At 38.7% G+C, this 16,162-nt stretch overlaps 1 protein-coding gene across 1 annotated transcript; it reads left to right on the forward strand.

Annotated features, from left to right (window-relative positions):
• Positions 1-3,755: 3,755 nt before the first annotated feature.
• On the forward strand, positions 3,756-11,319 carry olfcb1 (olfactory receptor C family, b1). The gene is made up of 6 exons (XM_067384896.1): positions 3,756-3,952; positions 4,238-4,529; positions 7,257-8,012; positions 8,413-8,616; positions 8,710-8,827; positions 10,173-11,319. The coding sequence occupies exons 1-6, from the start codon at positions 3,756-3,758 to the stop codon at positions 11,309-11,311; spliced, it is 2,706 nt and encodes a 901-aa protein (XP_067240997.1). The 3' UTR covers positions 11,312-11,319.
• The last annotated feature ends 4,843 nt before the right edge of the window (positions 11,320-16,162 follow it).

The following is a 16,162-nucleotide window of genomic DNA, read 5'->3' on the forward strand; positions in this document are numbered from 1 at the left end:
CATTCTAGGATTTTGTAGCATTCTGTTCACATACTGCAAACTGACACTGTATAGTACACTTTATTTCACATATTTTAATATTTTTTGTACCTCTGAATGTCATATTTGAATTGTGTAGGCTAACATATTTTATCTCTGTGCATCATGTCTGAATGCTACGCTGCATCTCGAGCGGCTTCATTATACTTGAACAAAGATGGTTATATTTCACAATATTACTTTTTCAAATAGAGTGAAAGTATTTTTCTCTCACATGCCTGACTTGATGCAAGAAAAAAAAAAAAAAAAAAAAGATTAGTAGGTGTGCACTATAATTAGTATCAAGTATATCCAGTTTTACTACATTCTCTTTTTTCTGGTTTAAAGAACCTGAAGAAAATAAAATCCCATTCCTGAACCCAGTCCAAACACAAACAGATGAGAACACACATCTGAACAACAATATCTGAAATATTAATGTTTATTTATTTTTTTTTTTACTATACTATAAGTTACTATCAGGCACAATGAAGATTTCAATAACAAAAGTCTATCATAAAGATTAATTAATTTTTTGATTAATACACAAAAGTTGGACACAAGTTGTGAAACATTTTTCATGTGTCTGTCTTTATCAAATGATTTGGCTTCTCTGGGATATTCATCTAAGTGTTTCAGGACAAGGACACAAACCTGTAGTCATTATTATTTTATTGTGTCCATATTCAGTGTTTCAGGTTCAGAATCATGAGCAGATCTTTAATTTTGTCTGTATAGCATAACTCAGTTCAGATTCAGTCAGTATAATATCATAATGAGATCATGTGAGAGGAATCTCTCATTGAAAATGTCTTCTCCTGTCACTCACAGAGATGTAAACTCACACAACAATGGGTCTCATTCACTAAGCATGTGTAGGCTCAAATTAGTGTGTGAAATTTGCGTATGAATGTTTTCACTAACAAACCATGATTCACCATTAAATTTTGTTATAAAATTTATTCTAAATTACAAAAAATGTAGGAACATCTATGCAAAAATTACATACTCTTGGTGGCCTTATAAACATGTTAAGATGAAATTTTAAACAAAGATATAAATCTTAAATAAGATATATTTCACCATATATAGGCCTATCAGTAAAAAAGTAAAAAAAAAAAAAAATTTGCATCATAGCTCAAGCTGCAAGGTAACTCGGCATAAAGACACAGATCCGCAGCTAATCAGAGGTCTGTAATGTTTGTTTAAAAGGTGTTTATTGTGTTTGAACTTGTTTTGAGGATGCCACTCTTGGCAATGCTTGAAGATCTCGCTTTTTGAGAGTGATGAAAGCAAAGAGTGTGTGGATTGCCCTTATATGGACATGGTGTGGGCGTGTTTTATGTAAATTACTAACCTTGCCATGCAGTCGCTCATTTAGAATACTCTGAATTCATGAACATTAGAACGAGGTTAAAGGCCCGTTCACACCAAGAATGATAATTATAAAGATAACTATAACAATATCTATATTTGCGTCCACACCAACAAATGATAACGGTCTGTTTATTATAATCTCATGCATTGCTGTTTCAAAGTGTGTACAACATGTTTTTGCTGTTCTTGTTGCATTTACACGGCTTTAACTAGCAGATGTCCTCAACATGCTATGTTTCGAGTGAATAGCTAGTGTAATCGATCTAATCTAACAGTGAATTTAGACAGTGAAGTCAATATAGTGGAATAAAAACAACACCTGTTCTTTTTCACTGCAACTTCAATGGAAACAAGACAATGTTGTCGAACTAGTGCTGGATACCTGAGGTAATTTTGTGTGCACTGTTAGCTAGCCATAATAATCTCATTGTTAATACTTCTCAGCATTTATTCCTAGCATATGACCAATTGTTTTCCATATATCTATTTTCTTTAAAGTGTCCTTGAAAATAGGTTTGACTTGTCACACAGCGGTGGATTTTTCTGGACCTCTGTGATTAACTTCTCCGCAATGTCGTCTGCCATTTTAAATGCGCGAGACCTTGAATTAGAATGGATTCTGATTGGCTGTCAGTGTTTGTTTGATTGATCAACAGCTGGAAAAAAAATTGTTCTGAAAGAGATCCCAATGATATAATTTCTCTATATCGTTATTGTTACCTGTGGTTATTTTTAGAAATATATCTTCATTGTTATCTTTATAGTAGTTCTTGGTGTGAACGGGCCTTAAAGGGTTAGTTCAGCCAAAAATGTAAATTCTGTCATTAATTACTCACCCTCATGCTGTTCTACACCCGTAAGACCTTCGTTCATCTTCAGAACACAAATTAAGATATTTTTGATAAAATCTGATTCCTCAGTGAGGCCTGCATAGCCAGCAATAACACTCCGTTTTTCAATGCCCAGAAAGCTACTAAAAACATATATAAAACAGTCATGTGACTACAATGGTTCAACCTTAATATTATAAAGCGACGAGAATACTTTTTGTGGGCCAAAAATAACAAAATAGCGACTTTATTAAACAATATCTAGTGATGGGCGAATTTAAAACAGTGCTTCATGAAGCTTCAAAGCTTAATTAATTATTTGTTTTGAATCAGTGGTTCGGAGCGCATATCAAACTGCCAAAGTCACGTGAACTATTGTTGTTTCAAAACACTTATGACATAAACAAAGCCTCATTTACTGAAATCATGGGATTTTGGCTCTCTGAACCACTGTTTCGAAACAAAAGATTCGTAAAGCTTTGAAGCTTCATGGGCATTGAAAAGGGAGTGTTATTGCTGACGATGCAGGCTTCACCGAGCCATCGGATTTTATCAAAAATATCTTAATTTGTGTTCAAAAGATGAACGAAGGACTTACGGGTGTAGAACAACATGAGGGTGAGTAATTAATGCTTGAATTTTCATCAATTCATGTGCGTACACAGAAGTTCAAATGTGTGTATAAATATGAATAGTGTATGCAGTTATTAGTGAATAAGATCCAATGTGAGCAATGACCTGAGATTCATGTACATTTATCATTTTTAAATGGTCCGGTTATAGTTGACAATATATAACATGACTTGGGGTGAAACCACATAAAAAAAAAAAAAAAAAAACTGCAGAAGTCAGAAAGGCAAAAATGGTAATGACTGGTTTAGTGTGGTAGCAGATATTGGAAAGCAATATCTCACTAATTAGGAGAGATTAAATGGCATATAAGGTCAATATGAATATGTAGGAAATTATACTGTATTAATATCACATGTATTTGTGTTCATGCAGAGGATCATGTGTGTATGTCTAAAACCCTTTCCATTTTATTCTCACTGCTCCTTTTTATAGCTATTACTTCAGTTGGTTGGTTTTCATTTCCCAATTCACTTTTCTTAGCGCTGCTGCTGACATCTAGAAGCAGACGTATGTTCCCATGTACAGTATCTACTCTTAATGCACATTAACAACGTGACTGTTGATTTATCACAGCTGATGTTGGAGTGTTTCACCTCCAGACCCGCTAAACCACCCAATCCTGAAGTCTCAGCTCTTCTTGGTTCTGCCATCATTTCTTGCCATCTCAAATAAAATGAAAACAACTGTTACTGTAACTTCCAGAAAGAGTCCACATTCCATCACAGGCTACAGAAATGTGGTGGAGCAGGTGAATTTCTCCACTTCTCTGGTAAAGAGGTAACGTTCAGACACCTCAGTTCACCTCCAAAGCCAGCCCTTATGTTCACGTCACCCAAAAAGCAGAACCAGTTTTACAATAAATAGATCCTTGACATGATGCTCCATACATTCACAGCCATGAAGTCCTGTCTTGAGGTTTGTGTGCTGGCCGTGATGATGCTGAGCCTGGGATTGTGGGTCCATTGCGACATTCCCAGCTCCCTGTGCGGAGCGTACATGGAAGGAGACGTTAACATCGCAATTTTTAACTCAATACATTCAAAAGTAATCAATCTTCATAAGCGAACTAGACCTGAGCCATTCGTCTGTACTGAGTGAGTATCCGGAAGGCTTTCTCATGTTTTAAATGCTGCTGACATTAAAAAAAAACTGATCTTTTGGATACTTATTAATACTAAGGTGATCAGATTTCTGAAATGGAAAGTATTGACAAGTTCAGTGGTCAAAATGTCATTAAAATCTCATTTGTTAACAATGCATTTTTGTTTTTAAATTGTTGTGGGATCCTTGTACTATTATTATTATAATTAATAATAAATAATCTCACGGCTGGTCACCTAAGTAATTAAAAATAAGAAGTGTCTTTCTCTTTTTGCCAGTTTTGATCTGGTCACATTTCTGCAATCGCTGGGTGCCATCTTTACAATTGAAGAAATCAATAACTCCAGGTTGCTTCCGGGGATTAAGCTGGGATATAAAGTCTGTGATCCCTGTGCATCTCCCACCAAAGCACTGCACTGTGTGGAACATTTACTGGCGATCAACGACTCTCTGCCGGCCCTTTCAGACTACTCAGACTTTCGTCCGCCAGTGAAAGCTCTTCTGGGAGAAAGATACTCAGAGTTATCCATCGCTATTGCCAAGCTCCTCAGCCTCTACCTGTGTCCTCAGGTAATTTCTTAACTCTGCACCTCATTAAAGCCAGAGTTTGCATGAATAATTCACCAAATAATGTCAGTTCTGTCATCTTTTACTTGCACTCATGTTCCAAATCTATTTATTTCTTCTGGGAAGAATCTTCATGCTGCTTTTTTCGAAACAACAACAGTTCATAGCCTATAAAACTCCAAGAAGAACAAAGAGTTCCCTGAAAGGACAATTAAAGCAATTAAACGTAACAAAACTGTAGTCCTTATGACTTGCATGCTATTTTCCATGAATTCTGAAGTCATGTGATCTGATGCTTTGGCAAATCTTTGCTTGATGGTTCCATAAAGAACCTTTAACACCAATGAAACCTGAAAATTCCACAAAATTTCATTGTTTTTTAAATGAGAAGAATCTTCATACAAAGCAAAAATTGTTTCTTTTAAGAAATGATCACTAAAAGGTTTCTTTGGGAAACAAAAAATGGCTCTTCTATGGCATCATTGCAAGAATCCCCTTGTGTAGATTCAAAACTGGAAAGATTACCAGTGATAAACTCTTGTTGTAAACAAATGTTGGTCCATCCATCACACAAAGCTAGCATGGCTTTAGAAAACGTGTAATATAGCACAGAAGCCATATTTGGAGCTTGACAAGCTGAACAAAGTCTCCCTCTGATAACAGAATTGTCAGTTTTGGGTGAGCTGTTGCTTTAAGACCAGTAAAACTTTCTGTAACTCTAGACAGTAAACCTGTCATGCTTTCATTATAACTGACTAAAGGTGCAGACACATCGGTAAAAACAGGTCTATTGTCAGTAGCGTAGCGATGTATGAGCATAGCTCACAATGAAAACACTTTTTAAACCAAGCAGCTTTTTGTTGGTCTGTTGAATTTCCCTTACAATAAACTGCAGTAAAAAGTAGTATAACTTTAGTATAATTAAGCACAACCATAGATTTGCAGTATAATGAAGTATAATCACAGTACAACTGTACATTGAAAAGTACTTTGAAGTAGTTCAACAGCATTAAAACTGCAGTTGTATTGCAGCTATACTGCGATATTGCCGTTTTTTCGTGTCCAAAAAAATGCATTTTTCTACATGTAAAATCTGCAGTAATCTTTTGTAATGGACATAATATGATGAGACACAAAAAAAAATCAATCAAAAAACACAGCCAATCAGAAGAGCATGTGGATGGAGTCTCTCTGCAAGCGCACTGCAGTCGCAACCAAATCAATTAAAATCAAAGCCAATCAGAACAGCATGTGGGAGGAGTCTCACTGCACTGGCAACCAAATCAATAGAAAATCATAGCTAATCAGAAGAGCTCGTGGGTGGAGTCTCTCTACAATCGCACTGCACTCACAACCAAATCATTCCAAGATCACATCCAATCAGAAGAGCGTGTGGGTGGAGTCTCTCTACAATCGCACTGCACTCACAACCAAATCATTCCAAGATCACATCCAATCAGAAGAGCGTGTGGGCGGAGTCTCTCTATAAGCACACTGCGCTCACAACCAAATCAATCCAAGATCACATCCAATCAGAAGAGCGTGTGGGCGGAGTCTCTCTGCAAGAGCACTGCACTCACAACCAAATCAATAGAAAATCACAGCCAATCAGAAGAGAGTGTGAGCAGAGTCTCTCTGCAAACACACTGGTCTGGCAACCAAATGGATCAATTCACAATCAAATTCATAAATATTACACCATTTTAACATTATTAAAAATACATACTGAGTGACTGAAACAGACTTTGTCATAAAATACTTGTTTGCTTACAGTTCCAATGTTCTTGTTTACATTTATTTATTTTCAAGCTTTGATGTGAATTATGTTGTTTCAGCATGGCTATAAAAGGCAAACATACGGAAGAGGATTAGGGCCAAGCAATAACAAAAAAAATAAAACCATCTTGAGATTAAAGTTGTTAAATTTAGAGAAAAAACTCGTTAAATTTAGAGAAAAAAGTAGAGATAAAATGTTGAGAATAAAGTCATTAAATTACAAGATAAAGGTCTTTAAATTACGAGAACAAATTCGTTAAATTACGAGAACACATTCGTTAAATTATGAGAAAAATGTAATTACATTTCGAGAAAAAAGTCGAGATAAAATGTTGAGAATAAACTCATTAAATTATGACAATAAAGTCATTAAATTACGAGAAAAAAGTAATTAAATTATGAGAACAAATTCGTAATTTAACGAATTTGTTCTCGTAATTTAACGACTTTTTTCTCATAATTTAATGAGTTTATTCTCAACATTTTATCTCGACTTTTTTCTTGAAATTTAACAACATTTTTCTCATAATTTAACAAATTTGTTCTCGTAATTTAACAACTTTTTTCTTGTAATTTAACGAGTTTATTCTCAACATTTTATCTCGACTTTTTTCTCGAAATTTAACGAGTTTTTTCTCGAAATTTAACAACTTTAATCTCGAGATGGTTTTATTTTTTTATTATTGCTTGGCCCCAATCCTCTTCCGTACAAACAAAATAATATCCTAACTCACAATATATTTTTTAACATTAAATAAAGCACATAATCAGCACCTGAGATTATCATTGTCATAATGTACGTTGTTGTTTCAGTCACCACATTGCAGGGATAAAAAAAACTTGTAGCTTGCTAAGACAAACTCTGATTAACATGGAAAAGATGCCTTTTATCATGTCACAGCATTGCATCTGTTTAGGACACAGTGTTAAGCAACTATCTTTATCTGTCAACAGGTCAGCACCCAGTCCTCTGCGCCAGTTCTGAGTGACAAACTGCGGTATCCGTCTTTCATGCGCGTGATTCCGAGTGACGTCTACCAAGCTCAGGCGCTGGTCAAGCTCATATCTCATTTCTCATGGAACTGGGTTGGTGTCGTGTATGGAGATGATGACTACGGTAGAGCGGCCTACCACAGCTTTGTGGAAGAGTCAGCGGGAAAAATATGTGCTGACTTTGAGAAAATGGTACCACACTACTTAGACCACGTTGACATCGAAAAGTACATCAAAGATGCTGCCAAGACCATAAGAGAGTCTTCTGCCAAGGTGGTGCTGCTCATTCTGAAGCCGCAGCTGGTGGAGAAGCTTTTCAAGGAGATGATCCAGACCAACACAAGCAGAGTCTGGATTGCGAGTGACGCCTGGTCCTTATACCGGCCCTTAACAAAGATGAACGACATAAACAAAGTGGGTAAAATATTTGGCTTTTCCTTTACCATGGGAAATATACCAGGGTTTGAAGACTACTTGAGAAACCTCAGGCCAACGCCAGGAGCAAGAAATGACTACATAGAAGAGTACAAGCAGCAGAGACTGAACTGCTCGCTGTGGCCCTCGAACTGCACCGTAGATGACATTCTTTACGCAGTGGACCACAGGGAGGCCTACGGAGAGAGGGTGGCCATATATGCTATAGCGCATGGGCTCAGGACACTCCTGAAGTGCGACGAGACCGCCTGCTCCGGAGAGACCAACTTCCCACCCTGGAAGGTGAGATCTCTATACATGACATTTATTAATCAAGGTTAACGGTTATTATTAAATGTTGTTCGTTCGCAATACATTGATGTTTTTTGTTAAAACTGCTGGCAAAATTAAGGTAAAAATGCATTAGTATATGTATAAATTATTGTTAACCTAGTTCAGGGTTTCCCAAGTGGGGGTTCATGAGTGGATGAAAAAACGTACATGTACATCATATGTAAAATTAAAATAAATAAATGAGGCTGCATGATAACATCTGCTGTATAACCTGTTCTCAGCCAGTTGAACTGGAGCCTGTCGTAAATTGGCCACGTGTTCTCCAGTGTTTTTGTAACAAGCATTTAACAAACATGAACTACAGTGTAATAAATTATTAAATCTCAAGAACATTTACCCTTTTTTGCAGCTAGTGGAAAGTATGCGCAGTGTGAATTTCACACTCGATGGCAATAGATATTTCTTTGATGAACACGGTGACTTTGTGGATGGTTACGACCTCATTATGTGGAAGGAAAATGGTGATGAACGAATTATTGAAGTTGTGGGAAAATTCCTATTGAATAAAGGAGACGTGGAGATCTTCAGTCAATACCAGTCGATAAATAACAGCGTGAGTTGGTCTGTCTCTACTATAGCTATTTTATCCACCACCACAACAAGAAAACAACTGACAATCATTGAGATGTGTTTTTTTCCCCTCCAGCTGCCCTTGTCCAAGTGCTCAAATTCTTGCATGCCTGGTTATGCGAAGAACCAGTCAAAGATCTCCTGCTGCTACAACTGCGTTGAATGTCCTGAAGGAAAATATACTGATGGATATGGTAAATCAGAATTCATTCACAGAATTCACTAGAAAATTTTTGATACAGGGTATCTGACCATAAATAGCAGAAACCAGCAACACTGGAACACTGTCTTCAGATTTTATTATTATTGACATTATTGAGCATAGTTAAGCCAAACCCATCAATCAAAATTCAGTTGTGACAAAATGTATAGTAACTGCATTTCAGTTTTTCACTGCAGTATGTCACACCCAGAGGTATTTCTTGTCAACAAGCCAATTATTTTAACTCCTTCCCCACCAGTGACAGAATTTTCCAGCAATTGGTGTTTTCACTGTTATATGGTAGGGGGCGCTATTACATCTTCTGAAAGAGTACAGAATCTCTGGATCAAAACACATGTGAAGAAGAAGCAGAAACAAATGATCTAAGCATTGGTGTTACACATGTAAAATAATAACATGATCATCAAACATTCAACAGCATATAAATCAAAACATCATTGAACATCATTTTCTCAGCTTTATGTTCAAGTAAAATTAGGCATCAAAATAGTTGTTAATATACAGTAGATGGATAACTGTTGAGTACTTTTGAAACCTGGAACAGAAAAAGAAACAAAAAACTCAACACAAAGCTGCACATTATCACACTACTTATCAGATCGATTAATAGATGAACATTAATGGTGTGTTCACACTTGTAGTTTGTTTTGCTTGGTTCGTTTGGTCCTGACCAAAAAAACAAAAACAAAAAAACATTTAGTCCTGATTCACTTATCAGTCACCAAATGAAAAGATACCGAACCTAAAGGCACAAGGACACATTCACAATCTGATTGGTTGGCATTTATGAAATATTGTCTATTTTGAGAGAGAACTTACCGAACATCCAGAACTGTCCTTTTATAGGGTCTCTTATTTCTGTTTTGGGTTTGTTTACATGTCTTTGGTCCATGTTGTGTTCATATACCATTCAAACCGTACCAGAGTCCATTTAGAAGCATATGTGAACGCTGCCATCCAAACCTTGGTGGCCAAACCAAATTTAATTTTTATCGAAAAAAATATGCCAAGTGTGAACGCACCCTAAATATCACAGTGTAGATGATTTTATTAAGGGAGAAGAAAGAAATTTTGGAAGGATGAGACATGTGAAACTAGTACAGCACCTCACCTCACCAGACCAACACAACCATCCATTAAGCATTTAGAGTTATTAGTTACAGATAAAACACCATTGGCAAATCACAATCAGAGAGATGGGTAACAAGCCTGCTTCCAATATACCAATAATAAAGGCTTGTAAGGGCTGATAACAATAGATATTGTGCTTTCCAAATTCAAATTTAATGACTCTACACATGCAATTTCTTTTTCAGATCTCCCCAAATGCCTAAAATGTCCAGACGGAAAGTGGTCTCTTAACGGGTCAAGTAAATGCGAGGAATACCTAGAGATATATCTGGCTTGGAGTAATAGTTATCCCATAGCTCTGTTAGTGGCTACAGCAATAGGCTTGGCTCTGGTGTTCACCTCATTCATCATTTTCAGTGTGCACAGATACACCACAGTCATCAAAAAAGCTGACAATACAATGTCTTGTTTCATGTTACTGGGGCTGACAGCCAGCTTTGTCAGCGTAATCATGTTTATCGGCAGGCCAACTGTGCATCATTGCAGGGCACAGCAGGCCTTGTACGGTCTCGGCTTCACCCTGTGCGTTTCATGCATCCTGGTTAAAGCCTACCGCACTTTCTTGGCTTTCATGGCCTTTGATCCGGACAAGCAGCACCAGCTTAAAAAGCTCTACAAGCCTGTTATAAATTTGGTCCTGCTTACGGGTGCTCAAGGACTCATCCTGTTGTTATGGATGACTTTGGGAAAGTCTCCTGTACCAGATATAAAGTGGCCTGGAAGTGGCCTCGATAAATATGTTGTCTGCGATGAGGGCTCCATTATAGGTTTTGGGGTGATGCATGGTTACATAGCTCTATTAGCCTTCATTTGTTTCTTTCTTGCATTCAAGGGTAGAAAAGTCCCACATGATTTCAACGAGACTGGCGTCATCATATTCAGCATGTTGATTCATCTGTTTGTTTGGCTTTGCTTTATTCCTATTTATATTGAAAGAAACAAGACCGAACAGCGGCACATTGTTCAGGCTTCAGCCATCCTGGTTTCCAACTATGGCATAATATTTTGTCATTTTGTCCCAAAGTGCTATATAGTCCTGTGGGAACTGTCCGAGAACTCAAGGGCATTGATCATGGGGAGGTTATCTGGAGGCATTAAAGATGATGCTGCCTCTGACATTAACATATTTCATGGGGGCCGAAACACTCCAGACACAGGCATCAACTCCCCTGGTGTAGGACCATTTGTGATAGAGATCAGTGCGATCCATAAAGATGTTTCCAGTACTATAAAGACTGAGGATTTTTTTAATATAGATAGAGGCAGTATAGATTCCACAGTGTCCCGCCATGTCCAGCTGAGGCAAAGACACAGTACGAAATAAAAATAGGAGTGTTGTCTTGCATCCTTCTAGAAATTACTGCAACAAACAAATCTTTCCTTGGCCAGAAAAGTTAATCTTCTTTCTTACATACTGTAAACTGGATTTTCATCTTGCATTCATTGTAAATAACTCAGTACTGTATGTAACCACTTAGCAACTCATGATGAAAGTTGCTAAAAGGATGATTTAATGATTTTTGCTGTAATGTATAAATTTATACATTTATTTTTAATTTAAACATTTACATATTAATGTACTAAATGTAACAACATATTAATGTACTAAATTTAATGAAGTGTGTAATCCTAAAAATAACGAACCAAACTGTTGTTACCTCTGGCCCATGGCACAGAAATTACACACCTCTTTCTGTACTGTTCTTTTGCATATTGTAAAAACTGTACATTTAATAAACAATAAAAAATGATTTGAGCTTTGAACTTTAATACCATTATCAGTGTCTGTCACTGTTTGTGATTCTTGTGGATCATTTTGCCATGTTTAAATCCTTTGCCAGCAGATTGCAGACATCAGGGAGGATTTTAGTCAGAAGTAAACATCTATAAATACTCCGACCTCAAGCCACAATGAACTTAATTCACCAAGTGCTGCTGGTTGTTGTTCAATTTCACAGAAACGAAAAAGCAGTTTTTTTTATGAAAACTTGTTACCACTGTAGAAAAAAACTGAAGTCACTGAAAATTTTTACTATAGATTTTGATTATAATGCATATGCTGCATAATGTTAATTCAATCAGAATTAACCAGGGGTAAAAATAAAAGAAGACAAGGTAACCAGCAGGGTATGTGATTAGTGAGATGAGCTTATGGTCTTAAGCATGCGCTTTATTCCTGTAGCGTGATCATGTGTGTGGGAAGGACTGGAAGATTCAATACTGTTCTTCAGTCTTAGGCTCTATGGCATACAAAACACCAACTGGTCAGCAGTAATAAGTAGAGAAATTGTGGTCAGGGACAGTGAAGGACAACAGAAGACAACTGGTATGGTGCGTAAACAAGAACCAAGTTGAGGTTTTCTGACATACCACTTTCAATCTGCAGTCGATAAAACTGATCAAAAGAAAAGGACCAGGATTCTCCCATCAACATGGGGTGCTCCCCCTCTAAAGGTCAACTCTTCAGCAAAAAAGCTTTGCTGCCTGGATCATCAGAAAGCGAGAAAAATGCTGACCTGCCCTCTAATGGGGTACAACTTCAAATCAAAGCAGAGATAAACACTGCTTCAGAAGGACTAGCAGCAACAGAGATACAAGAAAATGCAAAAAACATTCAAGGTAAGAGATCCTCAGTAGATGATGTAGATTGTGATGCCACTGTGGCAGTCAAAGAAAATGCCACTGAGAAGACGCTAGATGTTGTCCATTCTCAGGATGGACAAGGTGTACAAGAGGGCCTCTTAGAAAACCAAAAAGAAGTAATAGAAGTGATACGGACAAAAGATAAGCAAGGAAAGCGAAGGAAGCAGAGGAAACAGAGACTGAGAAAAAATTCCTGTTTGCAGTCAAAGGCAGAGTTCATATTGAAAGCGCACCAGGCAGCCTACGCATACCTAAACCCCAGCATATCCAAATATGAGTCTCTTTTAGGACTCTTAAGCCAGGCTGCTCAGACCCAGCTCTCTGTACAGACCACAGTAGCTACAGTAGTCTTGCACTATGAAGAGATCAACCAGGCTTTGGAGGAAATGGCCGCTGAAGGCGAGCAGCTGCTGAGGGAACATGGACACAACATGAAGTGGCCTGCTTTACTTAAAGACTATCCACCTACAACCAAGCCAAGCAATGACCTGAACCAGCTTCCTTCCGAACTGCTGCAGCAAATGCTTCTTCACTCCACAGTTAAAATGATCTCAGTGGGAGACTCTGTGAAATGCCTGGGTGACTCAGCCTTACAGGAGCTAGCTGACTACTTTGGGTCCCTGTCTCAGGTCTTAGGAGAGAAGCTGCTGGCTAAGCATGTGGCCGAGGAGCGCCTGAAGCAGGTTTTGTCTCGTGTGGAAGCTGCTGCCCTCAGGAAACCAGGTCCAGAGGATTCTGCACTGCACAGTGAGGACAGCGGCATAGGTGCGGACAATGAGTGTCAGAATGGCTTGGAGCACTTCCGTCGAAATAGAGGGAGCTTGGGATCAGGAGCAAACACTGGAAAAACATCTGCCTTTACCACCACTTGCTCTCCAGATCAGCAGCTCCTTAATGCCAATGAGGAAGGTACAGACAATGATGATGAGGATGATGATGACAATGATGATGAAGATGATGAGGATGCAGAACTTGAGGATGACGTCAGTGGTAAAGATGAGCTAGGGAGGTTGACTGACAAGACAAGGAGAACAGGTTCTTTTGAAGCAAATTCCAGCTTTCCACAAGATCAGGGTGGTCTTCAAAACCAAGAACAAGTCAAGACCAGTAACTTGAAAAGGAAAATCAGACGACCAAAAACAGCAGACAATACCCTTCAGCTGAAACTAAAACACCGCCACTTAAGACGACCAAAGCGTTCACAATCCGCTGAGTGTTTGTGTAGCAAAGCGGAAGAATCAGATCCTAATGAGGAACAAGGTAACTCGAGGAACATGCAAACACCTCACTGGAGGAGAAAAAATAATTTTCCAGATGATCTTGTTCATGGAGGCCGTGTACGGACAAAGATTAGAAAAGGTTCATCAGGAGGACAGTGCTCAGCAAGGTACTATGGCCTCCAGTATGGCAGCAAAGGGCCTTTTAGGGCAGTACCACCAGGCTCTCCTCCAAAGTTTACTCCAGAACCACCTGGGCGAAATGCTGTCAAGAGGCTCATTAATACTTTTAGCCAAGGGGTAGAGGATAATTCAAGACAAAGTCCTTTAGACCAAAGACCAGTAAGAGTTAGGGGCAGCAAGAAATGCACTCTCCCACTGCTGGAGAACAGCAGAGGAGCACTTACCACCAGTAGGAATATCAACAGTAGCATCCATTCACATGAGCCCAGACTGGCTGACAAACCTGAAAATCTGGATATAGACAGCCTCCCCCCTCCACCCCCAGAAATGCTCATGGACAACACATTTGAAAGCGGCGTAGGGTTGCCCGCTGAGGAGGGTGCTCATGATTCACAGTGCAGAGGGCAGCGATTTCGCACTTTACCGCACAGAGAAACTGTTTCCTCCAACAGGGCTAACATGCAGAGAGGCACCATGAGCTTCTCAACTGCTCAGTCTGCTGAGACAGGTTTGCAAGGTTCCGTGCCTCATCAAGGATGCAAGAACCACAATGAGGGCGAGACTGCAACTATGCACTCCAAAGGTTTTCCACCAACGACTCCACCTGTCTCAAGGACACGGCTTCCACCCTCCTGTCCCACTCTGCACCACCCAGTGCCAAGTCCACCATCCACAACTTGCCCTCCTAATGGGAGGTGGACTCCATCCACAACATCAACCGCCTCTAGTATTTCTGGGTCACAATCATATTTTGAAGCTCGGGCCGTGTTCTGTCAAGAGAACCAATCACTCCCTCATACATGGACACCTTCATGTACATCTACATTGCCTCGGCCATGGGGAGAACCTGCCAGAGGGAGACCTCGCCTTCAAACCTCTTTTATGGGACGCAGTCCGTCGGATCATAGGTCATCCCACAGTGAGCAGCAACAGTCATTGCCTAATGGCAAATCACAACAGGGTCTTGGCAGTGACATCACACCTTTGACCAGTGAGGGGTGAGTATCTTCCAGCATCATTCATTGTGATACAATATAAGTGAAGTGATGTACATGCAGTAATGAGTATTGAATATACACCCAGAACAATAGGCAGCCATTTTTGCTGTGTCACCTGGGGAGCGATTGGGGGTTTGGTGCCTTGCTCAAGGGCACCTCAGTTGTGGGTAATGAGAGTTTTCCTGCCTGTACTGAGCCTCAAAGCTGCGATCTTCAGGATACAAGTTTGTCTCTCTAACCATTAGGCTGCAACTGCTCCTTAAATAAATAGAACTAATCTATGATAAAATAAAGGAATAGTTGAAAGAATAGTTAATATAATTATAATTAATAATAGTTAATAATAATCTGAATAGTTCAAAGATTTATTGCACTGGGTGACCTACAAAAAGACAAAACAGATGCACTCAATGCAAAACAGGTGGAAGATGACAGACCTGACCTGATCTGTCTTCATCAACATGATTGTGGTTTTGTTTTTGGTTCGGTACCAAATCGGTACTGAAATTTTAAAAATGTAACAATACCTGCATTTCCCCTTAGCATTTTGAGTGTTGTTGAGGGGATTCTGACTACTGATTGGCCATTGTGTTCACGCCCTCAACAGACATGTTGTTTACTGAGCACTTACACAGATACACATGGGAGTGTAAGAAAGCAGGCATCAGAACTGGTTGTCGAACTGGTTTACCCCAGAAAGAGAAACCATTTTTGTAATTGTAAAAATTCCTACTGTTTTGCCAACTGATTTCATCACCTCATTACTGCCTACAATGTCAAGAATTTGCATGTACCATATGTAAACAGCGTGTGCCTTCAAACGTTTATAAGAAATTAATGTGTTTGCTATACTGCAGCTGTGTAAACCACATTAGTGTACCTAAAGTGCTTCAGAAACAATTTACATTTATAGAACAAAATGTGTCATGGAAACAACTCAACAAAGATGTTTATTGTTCTGTGATTATTGTGTGATTTGCAGTGATTTCTGGTTTTCTGTGAACATAAAATAGTCATTCATTTACCATGTTTTCTGATAGCTGTAAACAGCCCACAGTTACTGTAGCTGCACAACTGTACTTCTTGGCAGATACTCCAACTATTAATGTTCATACAATAACTGAACTTTGGTGT

This window comes from Chanodichthys erythropterus, chromosome 4 (genome assembly GCF_024489055.1).
Source record: "Chanodichthys erythropterus isolate Z2021 chromosome 4, ASM2448905v1, whole genome shotgun sequence".
NCBI classification, from domain to species: domain Eukaryota; kingdom Metazoa; phylum Chordata; class Actinopteri; order Cypriniformes; family Xenocyprididae; genus Chanodichthys; species Chanodichthys erythropterus.

Coding starts and splice junctions, on each gene's coding strand:
- olfcb1 (XM_067384896.1), top strand. CDS start 3,756: ATGAAGTCCTGTCTTGAGGTTTGTGTGCTGGCCGTGATGATGCTGAGC. Junction 3,953..4,237: donor GAGCCATTCGTCTGTACTGA/GTGAGTATCCGG, acceptor TCTTTTTGCCAG/TTTTGATCTGGTCACATTTC. Junction 8,013..8,412: donor CCAACTTCCCACCCTGGAAG/GTGAGATCTCTA, acceptor CCTTTTTTGCAG/CTAGTGGAAAGTATGCGCAG.